General features: G+C 59.2%; 1 protein-coding gene across 4 annotated transcripts in view; it reads right to left on the bottom strand.

Annotated features, from left to right (window-relative positions):
* The window catches only part of PDE4C (phosphodiesterase 4C), a 115,509-nt gene that overhangs the window by 48,911 nt on the left and 45,803 nt on the right, over positions 1 to 20,795 (bottom strand). Inside the window, exon 1 of one of the 4 annotated variants that reach the window (XM_084614467.1) lies at positions 1,786 to 2,797. The exons of the other annotated variants lie outside the window; for them this stretch is intronic. Within the exon in view, the coding sequence (XP_084470593.1) occupies positions 1,786 to 1,922 (137 nt within the window). The 5' untranslated portion in view covers positions 1,923 to 2,797. Of the gene's footprint in view, positions 1 to 1,785; positions 2,798 to 20,795 lie in introns of those variants that run through there. 4 annotated transcript variants of the gene reach the window in all.

Genomic DNA, 20,795 nt, shown 5'->3' with positions numbered 1-20,795 from the left:
AGCTGGGCCCCCGCCGGGCGGGTGCAGTGGCCTTGGGAGAACAATGCCTGCTGCTGCCTGGCATCCATCATGCACTAATGCCCCTCCCCGAGAGCTTCCACTTGCCTCCCCAGACTCCTCTGTGTGGGACATGCCAGTGGGCAGCCCAAGCAGGGGCGTGGCCGGGGTCAAAGGCCCAGAGGTCCCCTGTGCTGACTACAGGCAGCATGCGGAGGACCCGGCTGGGGGGCAGCCTGCTCACGCGCTCAGCAGCACCAGGCCCCTGGGCAGGGCGTCCCAGTGCCGAGGCCAGTGTGCAAAGCTGGGGCATTTGCAGCGCGCTCCCTCCAGGCCGAGCGGGACAGCTCTGCTCCGGCCTGGGGCTCTTGGCAGGTGCAGGTGGGAGCCGAGGGGACGCAGAGCTGGGGCATCAATGAGCCCCCAGCCTTGCTGCATCCAGGGCTGCTGGCTCCTGCGTGTGTTAGCAGGGGTGGGGCTGGGCGTGCTGGGGCAGGGGAGTTGATGGGGAAATGGGTGGAGTCCCAGGGCTCCCCACAGGTGCATGAGGAGAGGTGCTGGTTGGCTCCTGCTGGCAGGACAGCCGAGCTGGCAGGCCGGACCCAGCAGCACGACCCCTGTGGCCCACCTGGCCTGCCCAGCTGGGGGGGCGGGGGGGGAAGGGGGGCACAGGATGAGTCTGCTGCTTGTTTTCCTCTCTCTGTCATAACAAACGCCCTTTCTATTTACATTCCCACATCTGTTGTGCAGCTGCAGCCCAGCTCCCAGACAGCCTGGCTCCTCCCGGATCCCCAGCACCCTCCGTCCTCATAGCCCGGCAGCCCGCTGGCCAGAGCGGGGCTGCCCTGGCCCCAGGCCTCTGCCAGGTGGAGTATGGAAGAGGTAGGAAGTAATTGGCCAGGCCAGGCAAACAAAGGCCCTTCAGCCAGCGGGAGGCTGGACTGGGACCTTCACCGATTTGCAGAAGCGGATGGAGGGCTTGATCCCGCAGAGCTGGAGCTGTCCGACCTGGCCTGAGACTGCTTTCCCCACTCAGCTCCACAGCCCAGCCCCACATCCCCTATGCACCTGGCCGGCTGCATGCTGGGGGCTGGGCAGGGGGAACCCTGCAGCACCCCAGGGCCTTCGCCAGGCAAGAGGTGCTGGGGTTGCTGGCCTCAGAGCTGCTTTTGCTCAGGGCTGCAGGGTCCAAGCAGGGTTGATGGCTCCTGGCACTAGTGACACCCCGTAGGCCAGCTCTGCATGAACCTCCCATGGTGCGGCCAGGGAGACAGACCAGCAGTGGGGAGCACCCCCACACCACACCTGGCTGGAAGGCACCTACCGAGCACCCGCCAAAGACAGTGCTTGGCTGGGGAGCCAGCTCTGGGCACCTCCTGGCATCACCCTGCGCTTGTCAGCACCCACCCATGGCTGGTACCTTGTGTCACCCACATAACATGCAGAGCTGGGCTGGGGCCAGCCAGGTGGGGAAGGGAAGTGCCCCAGGCCATACAGACAGGCCTAACTGCCCAGCTCATCTTCAGGCACCTCTCAAAGTCTCCCAGTGAGTTCAGGTCTCAGCACCCTGTGAGCTGCCAACCCTGGAACCGGCCTGCCAGCGGTAGCCTCTGCCATGCCCGGCTCTGTCCTGCCCTGCCCGGCTCAGTCCTGCCCAGCCCTGCCCTGCCCAGCCCGGCTCCATCCTGCCCTGCCCTTCCCTGCCCTGTCTGGTGGTGGGCAGCCCCCCTACCTGCCCAGCCTGGCTCTGCCCTGCCCTGCCCAGTGGCGGGCAGCCCCAGCCCTTACCAGAGGGGGTGAGCCACGGTAAAACGCCGCTGCATGCGGATGCTCTGATTCATCATGAGCTTCCTGAAGAGGATGGGCGAGTTGCAGGGGGAGCTGCAAGGGGAGGCCCCCGGGGAGCCATGCTTCGGGTTCAGCATTTTGGAGCCACAAATTAGTGGGGGGGAGCCCACGTGCACAAGAGGCTCAGCTGGGCCTTCACCCCCCTGTTCACAAATCTCCCCCAGGAAAATCACTTTGAGGGCTCCCCTGCCCAGAGCGGGGACCTGCAGGGGATGGCGGAGCCAGAGCCACAGGTGCTACTTCAGTCCCGTTCACGCAGCGGGGTCCAGGCTGGCAGAGAGGGGGTGCGGGGTCCTCTGCAGTCACTTTCAGGCCATCAGTTTGATTGTGCGCAGAAGCTCCATGGAGGCTGCCTGCCCCCTCTCGCTCCGGCTCCACGCTGTGCTCTGGCTGAAGGTGAACGAGCGTGACCGGGGGGCCGGTGGGGCGTTGCTACGAGGCTCCGTTTCCCGAGGGTCTCACAGGTCCGTCTCCCCGGGTCCCATTCAGAGAAGACAAACTGTCCGTTTGGTACAAAGCAGGAAGCGCATTGCAAACACAGCGCTCTCGCTCCCAGGGAAACTTTCCATTCCCCTCCCGTCCCTGCCTGGGAAATTAAACAACTGTCTGGCTCAGCAGATACTGACTGAAATACGAAGCAAGCCCCCCTCGTTGCTCGGGCTGGGCCAGGCCAGTCTGGTACAGGGACGCTCGCTCCCTCGCCCGCTGCATGGACGAGCCAGGGCTTGCTGGGGCTCTACATGGAAGGGAGAAGCAGCGCAGCACCCCCCAGCCTGGCTGCTCCCCCACGCAGCACTCAGCCCTTTCCCTGCCAGCAACAGCACTGGCTGCCTCAATTGCGCAGAGACGTTAAACTGCGCTGGAATCTGGGGCAGGACCGGCGAGACGTTCCCTGCTCAGGACGTAAACCACAGGGGCTGGATCCTCAGCTGGTGTAAATCAGCGTAGTTCCGCTGACTCCAAAGACTTCAGTGCAGCTACGCCAGCTTACGCCCTCTGGGGAGCTGGCCCTCTGGCTTCCATGCAGCGCAGCACCCGTGCGGGAGAAACACCCCTGGCACCAGCTTGCACCCTCCTCGGCCCGGGGGGGCTCAGCCGAGAGCTATCTTGCTGTGTCCTGTCCTGCTCGCCCTCATTCTCCCAACCCAGAGCGTGACAAACCCAGCACACGTGGGACCCAGACGGGTTCCCCTTTGGCTCCTCCCGTTCCCCAGAGAGGCCTGGGAAGGAGAGCAGTGGGGCAGAGCTCCTCCCTGGAGCACGGGCAATGGACAGCCCAGCTGGGAGCGCTTCGCTGCTGGTTGTGCAAGCTTCACATACGGCTTAAACATCCCCCACAGCCCCGCCAGAAAAGGGACATCTCCAAACAACCCCGCCAGAAAAGGGACATCTCCAAACAGCCCCGCCAGAAAAGGGACATCTCCAAGCAGCCCCGCCAGCTGCAGCCCCACTAAGCAGAGTGGCAGGGTCGCTCCTGGGATCCCCACAGCCCAGGACAGACCCAGCCCTGCTCCGAACCTCCCCCCATGGCACCAGCCTTTCTCCCAGCAGAGCAGCCGGCCCACAACAGCCTCCAGGCCAGGCTGCTGTCCCAGGCCCCTTTCAGGAGTTCTGGGTCCCCCCGCTCCAGCCTCCGCCATCAGTGCCACCCTGGGAAAGGGACTGGAGGCTTCCAGGCCCCAGGGCAGCGAGAAGAGCGGGGCCAGGTGACAGGGTTTCCGGGGTGGAGAGTCAGTGGGGAGGGAGCCGGCAGCAGTGGGTCAGTGTCGCTCCCACGCAGGGAGCTGCGGGAAGAGTTGCTGGGGCACAGCCAGGAGCTGGTCTGAGCGATCTCCAAGCCCCCGAGCCGGCACAGCCGCTGCCTGGCACAGACACTGGGGCCTCCGCTGCTCCCAGCGCCCGGGGACACGGACACAGACACGGACACACACACCCTGGGCTGCCCTGCAGGGAAAGGGGCGGGGGGAAGCATTGCAGGCATTCAGCCTTGGAACTGGACGGGGGTTCCCACCTCATGGCCCTTCCCAGGCCCCAGCACAATCCAGCCGTGGGGCCCCAGTTTCAGGAAGCATGGTCGGAAGCCCTGTCTGTCTCCACTGAAGGTCTCACTACAGCTCAGATGACACATTGTTAACCCCTTGCCAGCTCCCTGAAAGCGGAGAAGGCCCAGCTGGCTGTCACACACCCCCCTCCCCTGCCCTGCAGACCCATCACAGGAGGGTCCTCCAGTGAGTAATGGGAACTGGAACCTGCCCTCACACCTGGCACCACGTGGCTCCCTGGGAGACTGGGCCAGACTGGGCCATGGGGACTGAGCTCCCCGCCGATCAGAAGCATGCGATCACCATGTCTAACATGAGTCACAGTAACATCCAGCTCACGCCGTCCCCGGAGGCGAGGGCTGCGTCACCCTGCGCTTTGGCTTGCAGAGGAGCTGCCTTGCTGAGCCAAGTCCGGACACCGCCCCTCGGGGACGGCGGCATGGCAGGCTCTCACCAGCCCTGGGCAGCTGGGCTGCACCAGCCTCCTACGGTTCTTTGAACAGCTGGTAGAGGAGACCTGGTTGGCATGATTTACTGGCACTCGGGCCACGCCTGGCAGATGCAGTGGCAGGGGATGCAGTCTGGATCTGGATCCAAGTGCTCTGCCCGGATCCAAGTGCTCGAGGGGGCGCCTGCCACCCGGGGAGAGCTCAGCCTGCTGCTGTACTGAGGGGGCGGCCCTGCAGGACTCAGCGTCCCACGTGGGTCTCTAGCATCCCCTGCCAGAGGGTGAGCTGCGGGGGGGGGGGGGGCAGCGGGGAGACAAAGGCTGGAGGAGGAGCCGGGGGGAGGCTGCCAGAGACCGCTGGAGAGAGTTGGAGTTGAGAGCTGGCTGGGGAAATGGAGGGAGGGCCAGATGGGGCTCTGGCTCACTGCCCCCCCCAAATGGACCCGGCTGAGGGGTTCTGTTCTCTGTACCTACAAACTCTGTTTTAGACCATGTTCCTGTCGTCTAATAAACCTCTGTTTTACTGGCTGGCTGAGAGTCACATCTGACTGCGGAGTTGGGGGGCAGGACCCTCTGGCTTCCCCAGGACCCCGCCTGGGCGGACTTGCTGTGGGAAGCACACGGCGGGGCAGAGGAGGCTGAATTCTCCGAGGTCAGACCCAGGAAGGTGGAAGCTGTGTGAGCTGTGTGTCCTGCAGACAGGCTGCTACCAGAGAGGAGACTCCCCCAGCGTCCTGCCTGGCTTTGCAGGGAGCAGCCCCAGAGCTTGGCCCAGGGACGCCAGGACACTATCACCATCCCAACGCCCTGCTCTCGTGCCATGCGCTTGCCTGCTGCTGCGGGAGCAAGACTTGAGGGCGGCCTCTGCCCTGAGGAGTTTGCAAACCCTGCTGCCTGCACTAACGGTGCTCGGAGCTGGACCTTGGTGCTCTCATGGGACTCACCCTTGCATGCTGCTTTGTACATGCACCCGGCAGGAGACAGCCCAACTCTGCTGAGCTCCTCCACCCTCACTTCCTCCCTGGGATCCCATCATGGCAGGGGGAGGTGGGGATCTTTGCCCAGGACACAGGAAGCAAAGTCTCTGGGGTTTGGCTGGTGAGATTCACACCGATGAGAGCAATACAGGCCCCAGGACACTGACCGACTCCAGGGGGTCTCCAGCGTGTCTGGTAACCCCCTGCTCCACCCCTTGTGCCTCAGACACGTCCCCCCCTCATCTCAGGCAAGGCCCTGGGGAGGCAGCTAAGATCCTGGAGGATGGTTGCCTCGCTCATCGGACAATCCTCTCCATAAACTCATCAAGCTAAGTCTCGAAGCCAGTTCAGTTTTTTGCTCCCACGGCTCCAGAGCTTCACTCCTCCAATGTGACAGAAACGTTTGTCTGGTGTCCCGGCCAGTTTATATCCATTTGTTTGTGTGCCACCATCGGCCCTTAACTTAAATCAATTCCTCAGTCACAGGGCACAAGCCCGAGTTTAGCGATTCATTAGAAATCCTGGCTATTGGCCTTGCAATTCCGTTAATATTCTTGGATGGAGATTTTCTGAGCCCCCCGATTCACTCCCATGAAGTTGTTTGAGTTTGACATCTGCCTCGGACGTGGTCATTTCTACCTCCACGTCCTCGTCCCCAGGAGGCCCCTGCCACGGTCCCCAGGCAGAACAGCCACAAAGGGTTTGCATTCGCTAAAGCTACTCCGACTGCCAGCTCTGCAGCCAGGGACCGGCTGTGTGTCTGGGTCTGCCCAGCGCCTAGCGCCAGGGACCCGGGCCTGCGATTGGGGCCCTAGGAGGCCCGACCGAAAGCGAACCATAAACAGCGGGTGGCCCATGGAAAGAGCTGAGGGTTTTGATGCACCAGTGAATGCCACTAGATGGCAGCACAGAGCTAACTTGCTTCCCCCTGCTGCCCCAAGCCCTGGCTCCAGCTCCAGGGCGCCGGGACTCAAACTCGCCGCCCTGTGCACAGGTGGCAGGGCTTGCTGGGCTGACGCGCGGGCCCCTCCGTGGCAGCAGCCTCCATGTCACGGGACCCCACTCCCGCCTGCTGCCCCTGCCCCCGAATTCCCCCCCGCCCCATCCAGCAGGGTCTGACACCTACAGCGGTGCCGGCTCTCCCTGCTCAGCATCTCAGGCAGCCACCCACGCCTGGCAGCCTCGCCCACCCCCCGGCACTGGGGGAGCGAGGGGCCAGCGAGCTGGGCCCCGCAGTGCAGAGCAGCCCACGCTGTGCAGGCGCATGGCTCCCTGGCGGGCACTGACGAAATCGGGGGCATAATTCTACACCAATCTCAATGCCCAGGGAGCAGAGCACGCTGGGAGCGGCCCCTCCCCGAGGCTGGACTCTCCGCACCCCGGAGCAGCCAAGCATGGATTAATGCAGACCCAATGTCAACACAGCAGGTCAGCCAGGGCAGGAGGGGCTGGCAGAGCCGGGCAGGAAACCCAGAACGTTCCTGCTTCCTTGGGGTGGCACCACGCTGGCTGAAGCTTCCCCTCACTGCACAGGCCATTTGCCCAGTGACTGGAGCGGAAATCCTGTGTTCTTGGTGTCACCGAGTCCCCAGGCGATGTTCTGGAGCTGCTCCCTACGAAGCCAGCCAGGACTCTGGGGCAGTCTCCTTTCTGGGAGCAGCCTGTCTGCAGGACACACAGCTCTCACAGCTTCCACCTTCCTGGGTCTGACCTCGGAGCATTCATAGAATCATAGAATCTCAGGGTTGGAAGGGACCCCAGAAGGTCATCTAGTCCAACCCCCTGCTCAAAGCAGGACCAATTCCCAGTTAAATCATCCCAGCCAGGGCTTTGTCAAGCCTGACCTTAAAAACCTCTAAGGAAGGAGATTCTACCACCTCCCTAGGTAATGCATTCCAGTGTTTCACCACCCTCTTAGTGAAAAAGTTTTTCCTAATATCCAATCTAAACCTCCCCCACTGCAACTTGAGACCATTACTCCTCGTTCTGTCATCTGCTACCATTGAGAACAGTCTAGAGCCATCCTCTTTGGAACCCCCTTTCAGGTAGTTGAAAGCAGCTATCAAATCCCCCCTCATTCTTCTCTTCTGCAGGCTAAACAATCCCAGCTCCCTCAGCCTCTCCTCATAACTCATGTGTTCCAGTCCCCTAATCATTTTTGTTGCCCTTCGCTGGACTCTCTCCAATTTATCCACATCCTTCTTGAAGTGTGGGGCCCAAAACTGGACACAGTACTCCAGATGAGGCCTCACCAGTGTCGAATAGAGGGGAATGATCACGTCCCTCGATCTGCTCGCTATGCCCCTACTTATACATCCCAAAATGCCATTGGCCTTCTTGGCAACAAGGGCACACTGCTGACTCATATCCAGCTTCTCGTCCACTGTCACCCCTAGGTCCTTTTCCGCAGAACTGCTGCCTAGCCATTCGGTCCCTAGTCTGTAGCTGTGCATTGGGTTCTTCCATCCTAAGTGCAGGACCCTGCACTTATCCTTATTGAACCTCATCAGATTTCTTTTGGCCCAATCCTCCAATTTGTCTAGGTCTTTCTGTATCCTATCCCTCCCCTCCAGCGTATCTACCACTCCTCCCAGTTTAGTATCATCCGCAAATTTGCTGAGAGTGCAATCCACACCATCCTCCAGATCATTTATGAAGATATTGAACAAAACTGGCCCCAGGACCGACCCTTGGGGTACTCCACTTGATACCGGCTGCCAACTAGATATGGAGCCATTGATCACTACCCGTTGAGCCCGACAATCTAGCCAGCTTTCTACCCACCTTGTAGTGCATTCATCCAGCCCATACTTCCTTAACTTGCTGACAAGAATACTGTGGGAGACCGTGTCAAAAGCTTTGCTAAAGTCAAGAAACAATACATCCACTGCTTTCCCTTCATCCACAGAACCAGTAATCTCATCATAAAAGGCGATTAGATTAGTCAGGCATGACCTTCCCTTGGTGAAGGTCATTCAGCATCCTCTGTCCCTCCGTGCGCTTCCCACAGCGATTCCGCCCAGGCGGGGTCCTGAGGAAGCCAGAGGGTCCTGCCCCGCAACTCCACAGTCAGACGTGACTCTCAGCCAGCCAGTAAAACAGAGGTTTATTAGACAACAGGAACAGGGTCTAAACCAGAGCTTGTAGGTGCAGAGAACAGGACCCCTCAGCCGGGTCCATTTTGGGGGGCAGCGAGCCAGACAACCAGTCTGCCCTTCACTCCATGTCTCCAGCCAGCCCCAAACTGACACTCCCTCCAGCCCCTCCTCCTCTGGGCTTTGTCCCTTTCCTGGGCCAAGAGGTCACCTGATTCCTTTGTTCTCCAACCCTTTAGGTCTCACCTTGCAGGGGGGAAGGGCCCAAGCCATCAGTTGCAAGGAAACAGGGTGTTGGCCATTGTCTGTGTCCAGACCCCTGCACACACCTGCCCTCTAGGGCTCTGCAACAATCATACACCCATATCCCACTACCTAGATACTTAAGAACTGCCTAGGGGAAACTGAGGCACCCCCACACTATTCAGAGGAAACATTAAGAACAGTCTCACTTCGTCACATCTCTCCCCCCTTCGAGATCGAACTGAGCGGGGTCACTTTAGCTGGTGGCCTGGGGAAGTTCGAAGCCACCAATGTTCCCATGGATGCCCCAGCATCTCTCCCCTTCCTTGGTGGGAGTTACACCAGGCCCTTCCAGTTTCACACCCTCCCTTAGGTTGGGGGTGGTCGATAGCACGCGCAGGCCGCATGTGGAAAGGTTTATGCGGCCCATGCCCTTTTGCCACCCCAAAACCCCCAGGGTCAAACTGGGATCGGGTCTTTTCCCAGCGCTCCAGTCTGGAGGCCTGCAATTCGGGCTCTCTTGGTTAAGGGCCCCCATCTTGACCTGGGCCACATACTGTTCACTTACAGAACTAGCATGGAGACATCCCTTTCTCAACAACCTTGTCTCCCCAACAAGCTGGCCAAACAGCCACTTGGTTTTAGGACTGTTTAACTTGCTTAACAGCTTTCACTCCATTTGAGACCTTCTCAGACTGGGAGTGAATGAGTCATTACACAAAGTAAAACTATTTCCCCAAGTTTATTCCCCCCCCCCCCTGCTCCTCCGACAACATTCCTGTTAACTGCTGGAAATGGCCCACCTTGATTATCACTACAAAAGGTGTTTCTTCCCCCCCCTCCCCCCAGCCCCGCTCTCCTGCGGGTAATAGCTCATCTTAAGTGATCACTCTCCTTACAGTGTGTATGGTAACACCCATTTTTTCATGTTCTGTGTGTATATAAATCTCCCCACTGTATTTTCCACTGAATGCATCCGATGAAGTGAGCTGTAGCTCACGAAAGCTCATGCTCAAATAAATTGGTTAGTCTCTAAGGTGCCACAAGTACTCCTTTTCTTTTTGCGAATACAGACTAACACAAACTTCTCAAAGCTATCCACACTGGATCCGTCAACAGGAAAGTCAGTGGATCCATTCATAACAGAAAATTTCTGGCTGTTAGGAACTGAAACTTTCTTGATTAAATCACTTTCACACCCTTCAATTGCAGTAAATTGCTTGTAAAGACTCCATGAGGATTTCTTTCCCTAGGGCTTTTCTATGCAACAATTCACCCCTCACAGAAATTCTGCTCTTACCCTCTTTACCTAGGGCTTGCTCTAGAGGAACACTTTCCTGAGCAACAACAGACTCTTTCTGGGTCTCCCTTACATCCAGAATTACCTCTGGCCCATCAGGCGGATTGCTACACAATCCCCTTTCAGGCAAACTGACAGACTTCCTAGATAAAAGGTCGGAAGCATTCTCCTTCCTTTTGCCACACACAAGTTCAGGAATCTTTTCCTTCTTGCTACAGGTTTCCACACCCTCAGTAGGTAACACAATCACATCACCTTCATGCTCTCCTTGTGCCCTGGCTAGGATCTCACCCTGATTAGACAGAGTTGCTGCACCCTTTCCCAACAACACACTAGCAACAGGCAAAATACAAGCACCAGAATTGTCTGGTCTCTGGGATTTTACATAGACACTAACTGGATGCGATCTAGTCACAGGGCCATTCTCCCGAGCAGACACAAACTTAGGGCCATTCCCTTCCTGGGCTTTAGCTGAATCCAGAACCAGCTCTGAGACAACTGCACGACCCTCAGCCATCACAGGCTGAAAGGCCCCTTCTGTCTGCTCCACAGACGAAGAGCCGGACACACTTTCTCCTTTCCCAGACATACAGCTTGGGATCTCATTCCCCTGGTCCCAGCACACAAGGCTGGTCACAGACAACTGCTTGGAGATCAGGATAGCTCCCTCCATAGGCAAGTCAATACCCCTGACAGACACAGGCACGTTTCCTTCACTGTCCCAATTCTCCACCCAGCTAACAGGAAATGTACAGGGACACTCATCTTCCACTCTCCTCGCCTTCCCACCCTGCTGACTAGACACAGCCATCAGCTCACAAGGCGGCCTAGGCTCATCCAGACTTTCTTTACCAAGCACCTTGCCACTCCCAACAGATCCCCTGCCCTGCCTGTGTCTCCCCCCACTCAGCTGGGGTCTCAGCTCCCCCCTTGCTCAGCACTGCCCTTGCTGTCCCCGTGGGGGTAGGCAGCGAGCTCGCTGCTTTCCTCAGTGCATCAGAGCCAGCGTGAGCCCCCTCTCCAGTGTGCAGGGGGGCGGGGAGCATCTCTCTGTCCCAGGATCTCGCCACCCCAGGAATGTCTCCCCATTGACCATCATCTTCCACTCCCTCTGGGGAGGGGCTTCACCCCAGGAAACTCCACACAGACATATAGGTTGGGACCAGGAGTGGGAGCCTGTCCACCTCCCCACCCATCTGGCTGACGGAGTCTATGGCCTTGGGACCCAGCAAGGGAGCTAGACACCGGGGCTTTTCTGCAGGGTCCCCCTGGTTCAAATCGCCAGCCTGCTCAAAGGCAGTGAGGTGGGCATCCACACACCCCCCTCCTTAACCAGGGGCAGCAATTTAGTCTCGAGGTTCCCTGCGGAACTGGCCCCCCGGGGTCTATCCCCACTCACCCCTGGGAGGTCCCCTAGGCCTCTCCACTCCCCCACCGCCAGTTCATGCTGCTGCTGCTTCTGCAGCTCTTTCTCGGGCTCTCGCTGTCTCCCACAGTCCTCTTGCTCTCTCGGACTCAGCTCCAATCCCGTTCGTCTCCGATCCCCGGATGGGGAACCCGATCGTGAAGACCCTCGTCTGGTCGAGGACAGGAGTCTTGGTGATGCCTGGCTCCCGCTCCAGCTGCTCCCAGATCCTGCTATAGCCCCATTTGGGGTCAGGAATCTGTTCCTTAGAGCGGTCATCCTCCTCCAGCTGCACGATGAACTGTGCTTTGGTGAACTTCCCAATGCTCAACCCTCTCTGTTTGCACAGGGTTACAATGTCCTTCTGAAGGAGACGGTGACAGGCCGTCACTCCGCTCTTCCCAAGTTGTTGTGGACGCACAGGCCTGTGTGTTCTCAGCTCCCCACGGTTTCCAGGGAGAACCCCTAGTGTGCCAGCCCTTCTCGAGGTCACCACCTCTTTGCCAGGGTCGAGCGGCAGACTCCTCCGCCCCTTGGACTGCTTGCTGCAATCCCCAGGCGAACCCTGTTACTGCGAAAGTCCTTCTCTCTCCCAGGGCCAAGCCGCAGGCTCCTCCGCCCCTGAGACTGCTCACCACAGTCCCCAAGGGGACCCCATTACTGCACAGTCCTTCTTGCTGGTCACACACTCCCAGGGGGTTAACCACCCCCCCAAAACCGCTCCTCTCTGAGCCTTCAGCACGCCTGGTCCTCGTCAATCCCCCTTCGTTTTACTGCTCCCCAGTCACTTACTGCAGGAAGCGCCATCCACGGGGTGCAGTACATCCCACCGCTGCCACCAGTTGTCTCGGAGTCCCTGGGCGATACTCTGGAACTGCTCCCCATGAAGCCAGTCAGGACTCTGGGGCAGTCGCCTTTCTGTGAGCAGCCTGTCTTCAGGACACACAGCTCACACAGCTTCCACCTTCCTGGGTCTGACCTCGGAGCATTCAGCATCCTCTGCCCCTCCGTGTGCTTCCCACAGCGAGTCCACCCAGGCGGGGTCCTGGGGAAGCCAGAGGGTCCTGCCCCCCAACTCCACAGTCAGACGGGACTCTCAGCCAGCCAGTGAAACAGAAGGTTTATTAGACGACAGGAACATGGTCTAAACCAGAGCTTGTAGGTGCAGAGAACAGGACCCCTCAGCTGGATCCATTTTGGGGGGCAGTGAGCCAGACAACCCCGTCTGCCCTTCACTCCATGTCTCCAGCCAGCCCTAAACTGAAACCCCCTCCAGCTCCTCCTCCTCTGGGCTTTGTTCCTTTCCCCGGGCCAGGAGGTCACCGGATTCCTTTGTTCTCCAACCCTTTAGCTCTCACCTTGCAGGGGGGAAGGGCCCAGGCCATCAGTTGCCAGGAAACAGGGTGTCGGCCATTGTCTGTGTCCAGACCCCTGCACACACCTGCCCTCTAGGGCTCTGCAATGATCATACACCCTTACCCCACCACCTAGATACTTAAGAACTGCCTAGGGGAAACTGAGGCACCCCCACACTATTCAGAGAAAACATTAAGAACAGTCCCACTTCGTCACAGCTTCCCACAGCGAGTCCGCCCAGGCAGGCTCCTGGAGAAGCCAGAGGGTCCTGCACCCCAACTTCGCAGTCAGACGTGACTCTCAGCCAGCTAGTAAAACAGAGGTTTATTAGACAGGAACATGGTCTAACACAGAGCTTGTAGGTGCAGAGAACAGGACCCCTCAGCTGGGTCCATTTTGGGGGGCAGTGAGCCAGTCAACCACATCTGCACTTCACTCCTCATCCCCAGCCAGCCCCAAACTGAAGCTCTCTCCAGCCCCCCTGCCCCCCGCTTTGTCCCTTTCCCGGGCCAGGTGGTCACCTGATTCCTTTATTCTCCAGCCCTTTAGCTCTCACCTCGCAGGGGGGAAGGGCCCAGGCCATCAGTGGCCAGGAAACAGGGTGTCGGCCATTCTCTGTGTCCAGACCCCTGCAAACACCTGCCCTCTAAGGCTCTGCAATGATCATACCCCCTTACCCCACCCCCTAGAGACTTAAGAACTGCATAGGGGAAACTGAGGCACCCCCACAACATTCAGAGGAAACATTAAGAACAGTCCCGCTTCCTCACACTTGGCACCACAGCTCTGGCCATAATGCAGGCAACACCAGTGGCTGGGGCTGGGGGCCATGGATGGAGGGCAGACGTGCTGGCCCAGGGATATCCCAGTCCTGGGTCTGTGACACTGCGGAAACTGTGCAGCGAGAAGGACAGAAGCAGGCCAGGGTTTCAGCCTGCCTGAGTCCTGTCTCTCCAGCTTGCAGAGGGCAGGAAAGGCTGCGCCATGCAGCAGGGAGAGAGCTGGCAAAGGCCGGCGTCGGGCTCTCTGACATGGGGGGGACTGGACAGCGACAAAGGGAGGCTAATGGATGCTGGGAGTTAGGCAGCTGTGGGAGCCCCCCTGCCCCGGGGGTGTGAGCAGGGGCTGTGCCAGGTAGTGGGGGAGGTGCAGGGACAGTGACAGATTTGTTTAATTTGCACGCCAGCCTGAGTGAGGCCATTTTGCAGGGAGCAGCAAGCACCGCGGCCCCTTCCTAAGGGCTGGTTGTATATGGGCGCTGTCCCCAGCTGGCAGCTCAGCCATTGCAGGGGCAGTGGGAGAGTGCAACCAAATTATCCTCTGGCTGCAGGATCCCCCGGGGTTGCTTACCAGTAAAGGCCCTGGCCTCATGTCTCTTCATTCACTCCTGATGGATGAGCAATAACCCGCCGAGCCCCCTGCTGCCCCCGGGCACTCTGGGCAACCACCTGGGCCTCGAGGTGCCACACGCGGCAAGCTACACAGGAAACGCCTCCTGGCTCTTCAGGTGGCTGCCCTGGCCCGATCCCTGAGTGGGAGGGGGGCACATGGGGCACATGCAGAGCAGAAGGGCCCACAGCCTGTCCCCTTCTTAGCCCCACCAGCCAGCCACCTGCTGAGCTATGGGCAAGGCCTAGGTGGAACGGTGAGCAGCCCTGGGGGGGCAGAAGTGGTTTCTAGAGGCGACAGGAGGAACCTGGGAGCCCGAGCTCCTGGGTTCTTCAAGAACTGGCTCTGCCCTGCCCCCCTTTCAGTGGGATAGCCCTGAATGCAAACGGAAAGGATTTAACATTGAACTCTCCTCAGTCCATGGTCAGGGTCTTTCAGGCCAGTCCGTGAGTGCTGCTGTCCCCCGCCCCACCTGCCTGCTACCTCTCTGGCAGCAGCTTTGCTGCTGGTACTGGACCCCAGGGCTGCCCGAGATGGACTCTGCCCAATGCACGGTGTGCCCTGGAGAGAGAGACACCCTCTGCTGTTCTAGGGACGCAGGACCCTACGGGGCAGCCCCAGGGGGAACGGCCGGCCCCTGTAACCTGTGTCAGTGGACAGTGATGTGGGGTGCTGAGGGTCTGCAGGGTGTGACAGTGGGTCTGTGTCACAGCACAGGCATGGAGGGGTGTGTGCGTGTGTACATGCATGTAAACGTGCGCACAAATTAGCTGTTTTGCTTAGTACAGATGCTAGAAGTCTAAACAATAAGCTGGATGAATGTGAGTGCCTGGCATTCAATGGGGATATTGATCTAATAGGCACCACCGACACTTGGGGAACGCTGGCAATCAATGGGACACGGTAACACCATGCATCCGATGAAGTGCACGGTGCATCCGATGAAGTGAGCTGTAGCTCACGAAAGCTCATGCTCAAATAAATTGGTTAGTCTCTAAGGTGCCACAAGTCCTCCTTTTCTTTTTGTGAGGGGTGAATTGTTGCATAGAAAAGCCCTAAAGGGAAAGGAGTCTTTGCAAGCAGTTTACTGCAACTGAAGGGTGTGAAAGTGATTTAATCAAGAAAGTTTCAGTTCCTAACAGCCAGAAATTTTCTGTTGTGAATGGATCCACTGACTTTCCTGTTGAAGGATCCAGTGTGGATAGCTTTGAGAAGGTCTCAGATGAAGTGAAAGCTGTTAAGAAAGTTAAACAGTCCTATAACCAAGTGGCTGTGCTTGGCCAGCTTCTTGAAAGAAGACCCAATCCCAGTTTGACCCCCTGGCATTTTGGGGTGGCCAAAGGGCACGGGCCACATAAACCTTCCCACATGCGACCTGCGAGTGCTATCGACCACCCCCAACCTAAGGGAGGGTGTGAAACTGGAAGGGCCTGGTGTAACTCCCACCAAGGAATGGGAGAGATGCTGGGGCATCCATGGGAACGTTGGTGGCTTCGAACTTCCCCAGGTCACTGGCTAAAGTGACCCCGCTCAGTTCGATCTCGAAGGGGGGAGAGATGTGACGAAGTGGGACTGTTCTTAATGTTTCCTCTGAATAGTGTGGGGGTGCCTCAGTTTCCCCTAGGCAGTTCTTAAGTATCTAGGTGGTGGGATATGGGTGTATGATCGTTGCAGAGCCCTAGAGGGCAGGTGTGTGCAGGAGTCTGGACACAGAGAATGGCCAACACCCTGTTTCCTGGCAACTGATGGCCTGGCCCTTCCCCCCTGCAAGGTGAGAGCTAAAGGGTTGGAGAACAAAGGAATCAGGTGCCCTCCTGGCCCGGGAAAGGGACAAAGCCCAGGGGAGGAGGGGCTGGGGAGAGTTTCAGTTTGGGACTGGCTGGAGACATGGAGTGAAGGGCAGACGTGGTTGTCTGGCTCACTGCCCCCAAAATCGACCCAGCTGAGGGGTCCTGTTCTCTGCACCTACAAGCTCTGTTTTAGACCATGTTCCTGTAGTCTAATAAACCTCTGTGTTACTGGCTGGCTGAGAGTCACGTCTGACTGCGGAGTTGGGGGGCAGGACCCTCTGGCTTCCCCAAGACCCCGCTTGGCGGACTCGCTGTGGGAAGTGCACAGAAGGGCAGAGGATGCTGAATGCTCCGAGGTCAGACCCAGGAAGGTGGAAGCTGGGTGAGCTGTGTGTCCTGCAGACAGGCTGCTCCCAGAGAGGAGACTTCCCCAGAGTCCTGACTGGCTTCATGGGGAGCAGCTCCAGAGCATCGCCTGGGGACTCTGAGACACCAGGGTCACCCAATGAAATGAGCAGGCAGCAGGTTTAAAACAAACGAAGGGAAGTATTTCTTCACACAACGCACTGTTACCCTGGGGAACTCATTGGTCGGGGATGTTGTGAAGGCCAAAAGTGTAACAGTTCAAAGAAGAACTAGATACGTTCCTGGAGGACAGGGCCCTCGATGGCTGTTAGCCTAGACGGTCAGGGACGCAACCCCATGCTCCGGGTGTCCCTGAACCTCTGACTGCCAGACTCTGGGACTGGACGACAGGAGAGGCATCTCTCGATAACTGCCCTGCTCTGTTCACTCCCTCTGACACACCTGACACTGGCCACTGTCAGCGACAGGCATGGGGCTAGATGGACCATGGGGCTGACCCAAAGTGGCCACTTGTATGTCCTTACTCCATGCTGCTATTGCTCCCCCACAATGCCCTGCAGAGCAGAGGTTATAAGGCTTCCATTTACCCAGCAGACCCCCAGCTGGTGTGTCAGTCCCCTGTATTGACCCATCCACTGTGGAGTCTCCCCCCAGCACCTCCGCCTGCTCGGGAACCAGATGGAAACACTGACCATTTTGCCTGAGAGTCACCCAGTTGCACGTGCCTGCGCGTGGCTAGGAGAGTCACAGACGTGTTCTTGCCCCCGAAAAGCTCCTAAGGCAGAGAAAGCACCAGACGCCCACGCGAGCAGCTATCGCTCCTCAGCAAGTTAGTCTTCAGACTTCATTTCTGTTCGGTTTATGGCGGGGGGGCCTCTCATCGATCTCTAGGTGCAATTACAGTGAGCGTTTACAGGCACACATCGCTCTCTGCCCAGCCTCAGCCCTAGAGCAGACTGCAAGGCTGTCTGCATCCTCCAGCCCTGCACGCAGCTATTGCTTTCCTCGCTGGAGAACACACCGCAGGGCAAGCGAACGCCTGGTCAAGGGGGTGAGTTTATTAGCCAGCCTACTGGCAGCAGGGTCTGCTATGTTAGAATTGCCTTCTGGTCCAAGATCAGGCTGGGACCCATCTCTCCAGCCTCCCACACAGGGCCAGTGAGGGATGAGCCTTACGGCGGGGAGACCAGGAGCCCCCAGTAAGGGGAGCTGCAGCAGCCTGTCCCTTTTCTGGCACAAAACCCCACGTCTGGGATATTTGCAGCACCAAGGACTGTGGGAGGCTGGTAAATTTCCATGTAAAACGTCATCCCTCCCCCCAGTGCATGCCTTGGCCCAGTGCTGCAACAGGAGCCAGCCCCCAGAACATGTTCAGTCATTGCAGCGCCATGCAAGTGAACTCACAGCTCTCCAGGGCCTGTCGTGTGGGTCCCGGCGCCCAGGACCCTGCCCAACGCGGGACAACTGGGATTTTATTCCATGCTAGTGGGATTGTACAGGAACTGGCCCAGCATTAGAGATGCAGAAATGGGTCGCAGGCAGGTGTCCTGCCCTGGCTGGCAGCGCTCAATGCTGGGGCTCATTAATTCCTGCTCCCCCCTCTGGGATCTTTCCAGTGCCAGCAGCACTAGAATGGGCGGAGCATGGGAGGCTGGGCATTACCCTGGGTTAGCGTCATGGTCCAGTGATGGAACGGAGCACGGCCCGGGGGCCTGGGCTCAGTTCAGCTCATTTCCTGCAGCCCTGGCATCGAAACTCTCCCCGATCAGCCGAGCCTTGGACGATGCGGCAGCCAGGAGAGTTTGGGGCAGGGCAGGGCACGGGGTGGGCTGGAGCCAGGGACCACAAAGAATCCCAACAGCCACAGCGTGAGAAGGCAGCGAGAAGGGGTGGGCAGGGGGCAGGCGCCATCCCCCTGGGATTAACTCAGAGCAGAGAGCACGGTCCCCTCCCCAAACACAGTCTGCAGCACCAGCTGAGCACGGTGTTGCCCATCCCCCTTTCTGCCCGTTACACTCCCCTTGGGCAGGGGCTCTGAGACCCTCACTCTGCCACGCCTGGCACCCGGGGGCCCTACCCAGCAGAGCGCTGGGGTCTGAACTGCTGGGCACGGCCCCAGTGCAATGGGGGTCCCAATGGCCCGAGCACAGCAGAGCTGTTCTCACTGTCCCATTGTCACAGCAGCCGGACGCAGCGACCTGGAGCTCCGGTGAGGTGCTGCCCGGAGCCCGAACCCCAGAACACAACAGCAGTGACAGCGCAGGATTCACCCCCATTCCTGGGGCGAGGGGAGCCCGTTCTCCACAGCTTAGGGGATCTGCTCTCTGAGCCTGGGCAAGCGCCCTCTCCTCTCCGGGCCCCCGTCCCTGCCTGGAGGGGGGTCATCACCTCCCTCCTGCACAGGGCCATGGGGAGCAGAACCTCCCTAAGCAGCACCCACCCAGCTTGGGACATGATGGTGCCAGGCCCGGCCCAGACCCAGCGAGAGCCAGCTCCTGCCCCAGAGAGCCCATAAGCAGCCGTGGGTGGGTGTGTGTGGGGAGCAGGGCCTGGCACAGGGTCGCAGTCACCCTGCAGCACAGCGAGGATGTTTGTGGGACTGCCAGGCCTCGCCCCCTTGCTGTGGGAGGTTTGGGCCGGTAACCCCTGCCAGCCAGCGGATGGGATCACACCGCTTTCTGCAAGACTTTCAGAAGGGCCTTGAGTTCTGCTGTGAGAAAGGGGCTTCCCATTCCCCTTGAATGGATGGTTCTGTGCTGGGTTCTCTCCCCAGAAGGGTGCCTGGAGGGAGCGAGGCCGAGAGCCTGGCCCAGCGGACAGGGCAGGTCACTTTCCCGCACGGAGAGAGCAGCCCCTTGGGAAAACACCTGCTCGGAGACTGTGTTTACTTGGCCTGAGTCACTGAGTTATTTCTGGCTGCTCAGCCTGGCTGGGAAAGCACAAAAACAAGATCAGGAGGCTAAGAGCACATGGAGCCTTGGGAGAGCCGCCAGAGAGCCAGCTGCCATGGCCCAGCTTGGGCGCAAGAGCAGGGCAATTGAGCCTCGGCTGCGTGAGCCAGCCAAAGGCTCAGCAGGGATTCCCAGCCTGGTGCTAGAGGGCACAGTGTCCTCTTCTGTCTGAGGCAGAAGCCCCAGGGCCTGAGCTCAGGTATATCTCCCCAGAACACATGCGGATCACAGCCGCCGGGCCAGAGTCAAGCTAAGTCTGTGCATCTCCTGCCCTGAAACTGCTGCAGGATCAGTGGGAAAGAGCAGAAAAGGACGTGGATTTCTGGAAGAAGGTCCCTGCCCCAGGCTGCTCCGGGGAGTCACCCTTGAAGGCAAGCGATATGGGCAGGGAGAACGCCAGGAGTCCAGACCCATCAACTGCACACCCCGGCCATGCTACTCCACACGGACTCTGTCACGGCCCCGTAGGATCTGAGCTGCAGCCAGCTCTGGAGCAGTCTCTTGGAGGAATCCCTTCGGTGTGCCAGACCCCCAAGGGGGGTCCCACTTTTCCTTCAGGGTAGGCCCCACAGCCCGACCACAGCCTAGACTCAAGCCTCTGGATTGGAGGTCTCCTGGGTCACAGTGTGAGCTCTGCCCAGTGAGCCCAGCGATTTATGACTTTCCCTAAGGCCAAGGAATGGCTCCCTTCCTGGGAGAGGGGAGCTGGGTCCAGCCCTGCCTGCGGGGCCAGACCCAGCTGGGTCCAACTGCAGCAAATCACAACACACAAGGAGAGGCCTCCCCCATCCAGCCTCCCCAGCCCCCCACTCCATGCCTGGACACTGGGCCCTGCTCCCAGAGAGGCTGGGTCTGGCTCAGGATTTTTGCCTGGAAGGGGCCTCCAGGGCACTTGGCGCTTTGCTGCAAGCTACAAGAAGGTCCCTGCCCAAGGCTTGCAATCCCGGACAAGTCACAGCCATGGGTGTCAGAGGGTCCCAATGGGGTGGGCACCAAAAGAAGGACCTGTGTTTGTGGGGGAGGGGTCTGTATTTGGCACCGTGGAGTGATGGGCTCCCAGGATCCACCATGCTGGGGTGCTGAGCAGAGTCGGGGGACTCAGGCCCCTAGGCCTGTGCTGGGGTGCAGAGCCACCAGTGCCTCTGGCATGGCCTGGGGGGTCAGGGCCCTGTGCCACACGCCTGAGAGGGCAGGGCAGCTGGAAAGGGGCCCACTGAATGGCACCTGTCATCTCATGGGGCACTCGTGGGCAGTGACATTGTGACTAAATGCCTGGCCTGCAGGGGTGGGGGCAAAGCTAGTGGGCGGGGAGGGGGAAATCACCCGGCTGCCCCGCCCCACCCCTCAGGGCTAGCTGCTGTCAGGGGCTTGGTGCAGCAGCCCAGGGCAGCGGGCCAGGACTCGGAGCTATTTCATGGGGCTGGCACTGGCAGAGGAATGGACAGTCTGTTCAGAACAAGCAGCGGGCCGGGACACACCAGGGACTGAGCTCTCTTGTCCTGGAGTCATGCAGAGCAGAGGTGAGTGCAGGGGACGCTCTGCACCTGCTCTGAGCATCCCCTGAGCCCTGGACTTTGCGTCAGGCATG

The sequence above is a fragment of the Lepidochelys olivacea genome (genome assembly GCF_965140295.1).
Source record: "Lepidochelys olivacea isolate rLepOli2 genome assembly, chromosome: 25".
Classification (NCBI taxonomy): domain Eukaryota; kingdom Metazoa; phylum Chordata; order Testudines; family Cheloniidae; genus Lepidochelys; species Lepidochelys olivacea.
The sequence above is the reverse complement of the archived record's forward strand: the minus strand, read 5'-3'. Positions and strand labels throughout refer to the sequence as shown.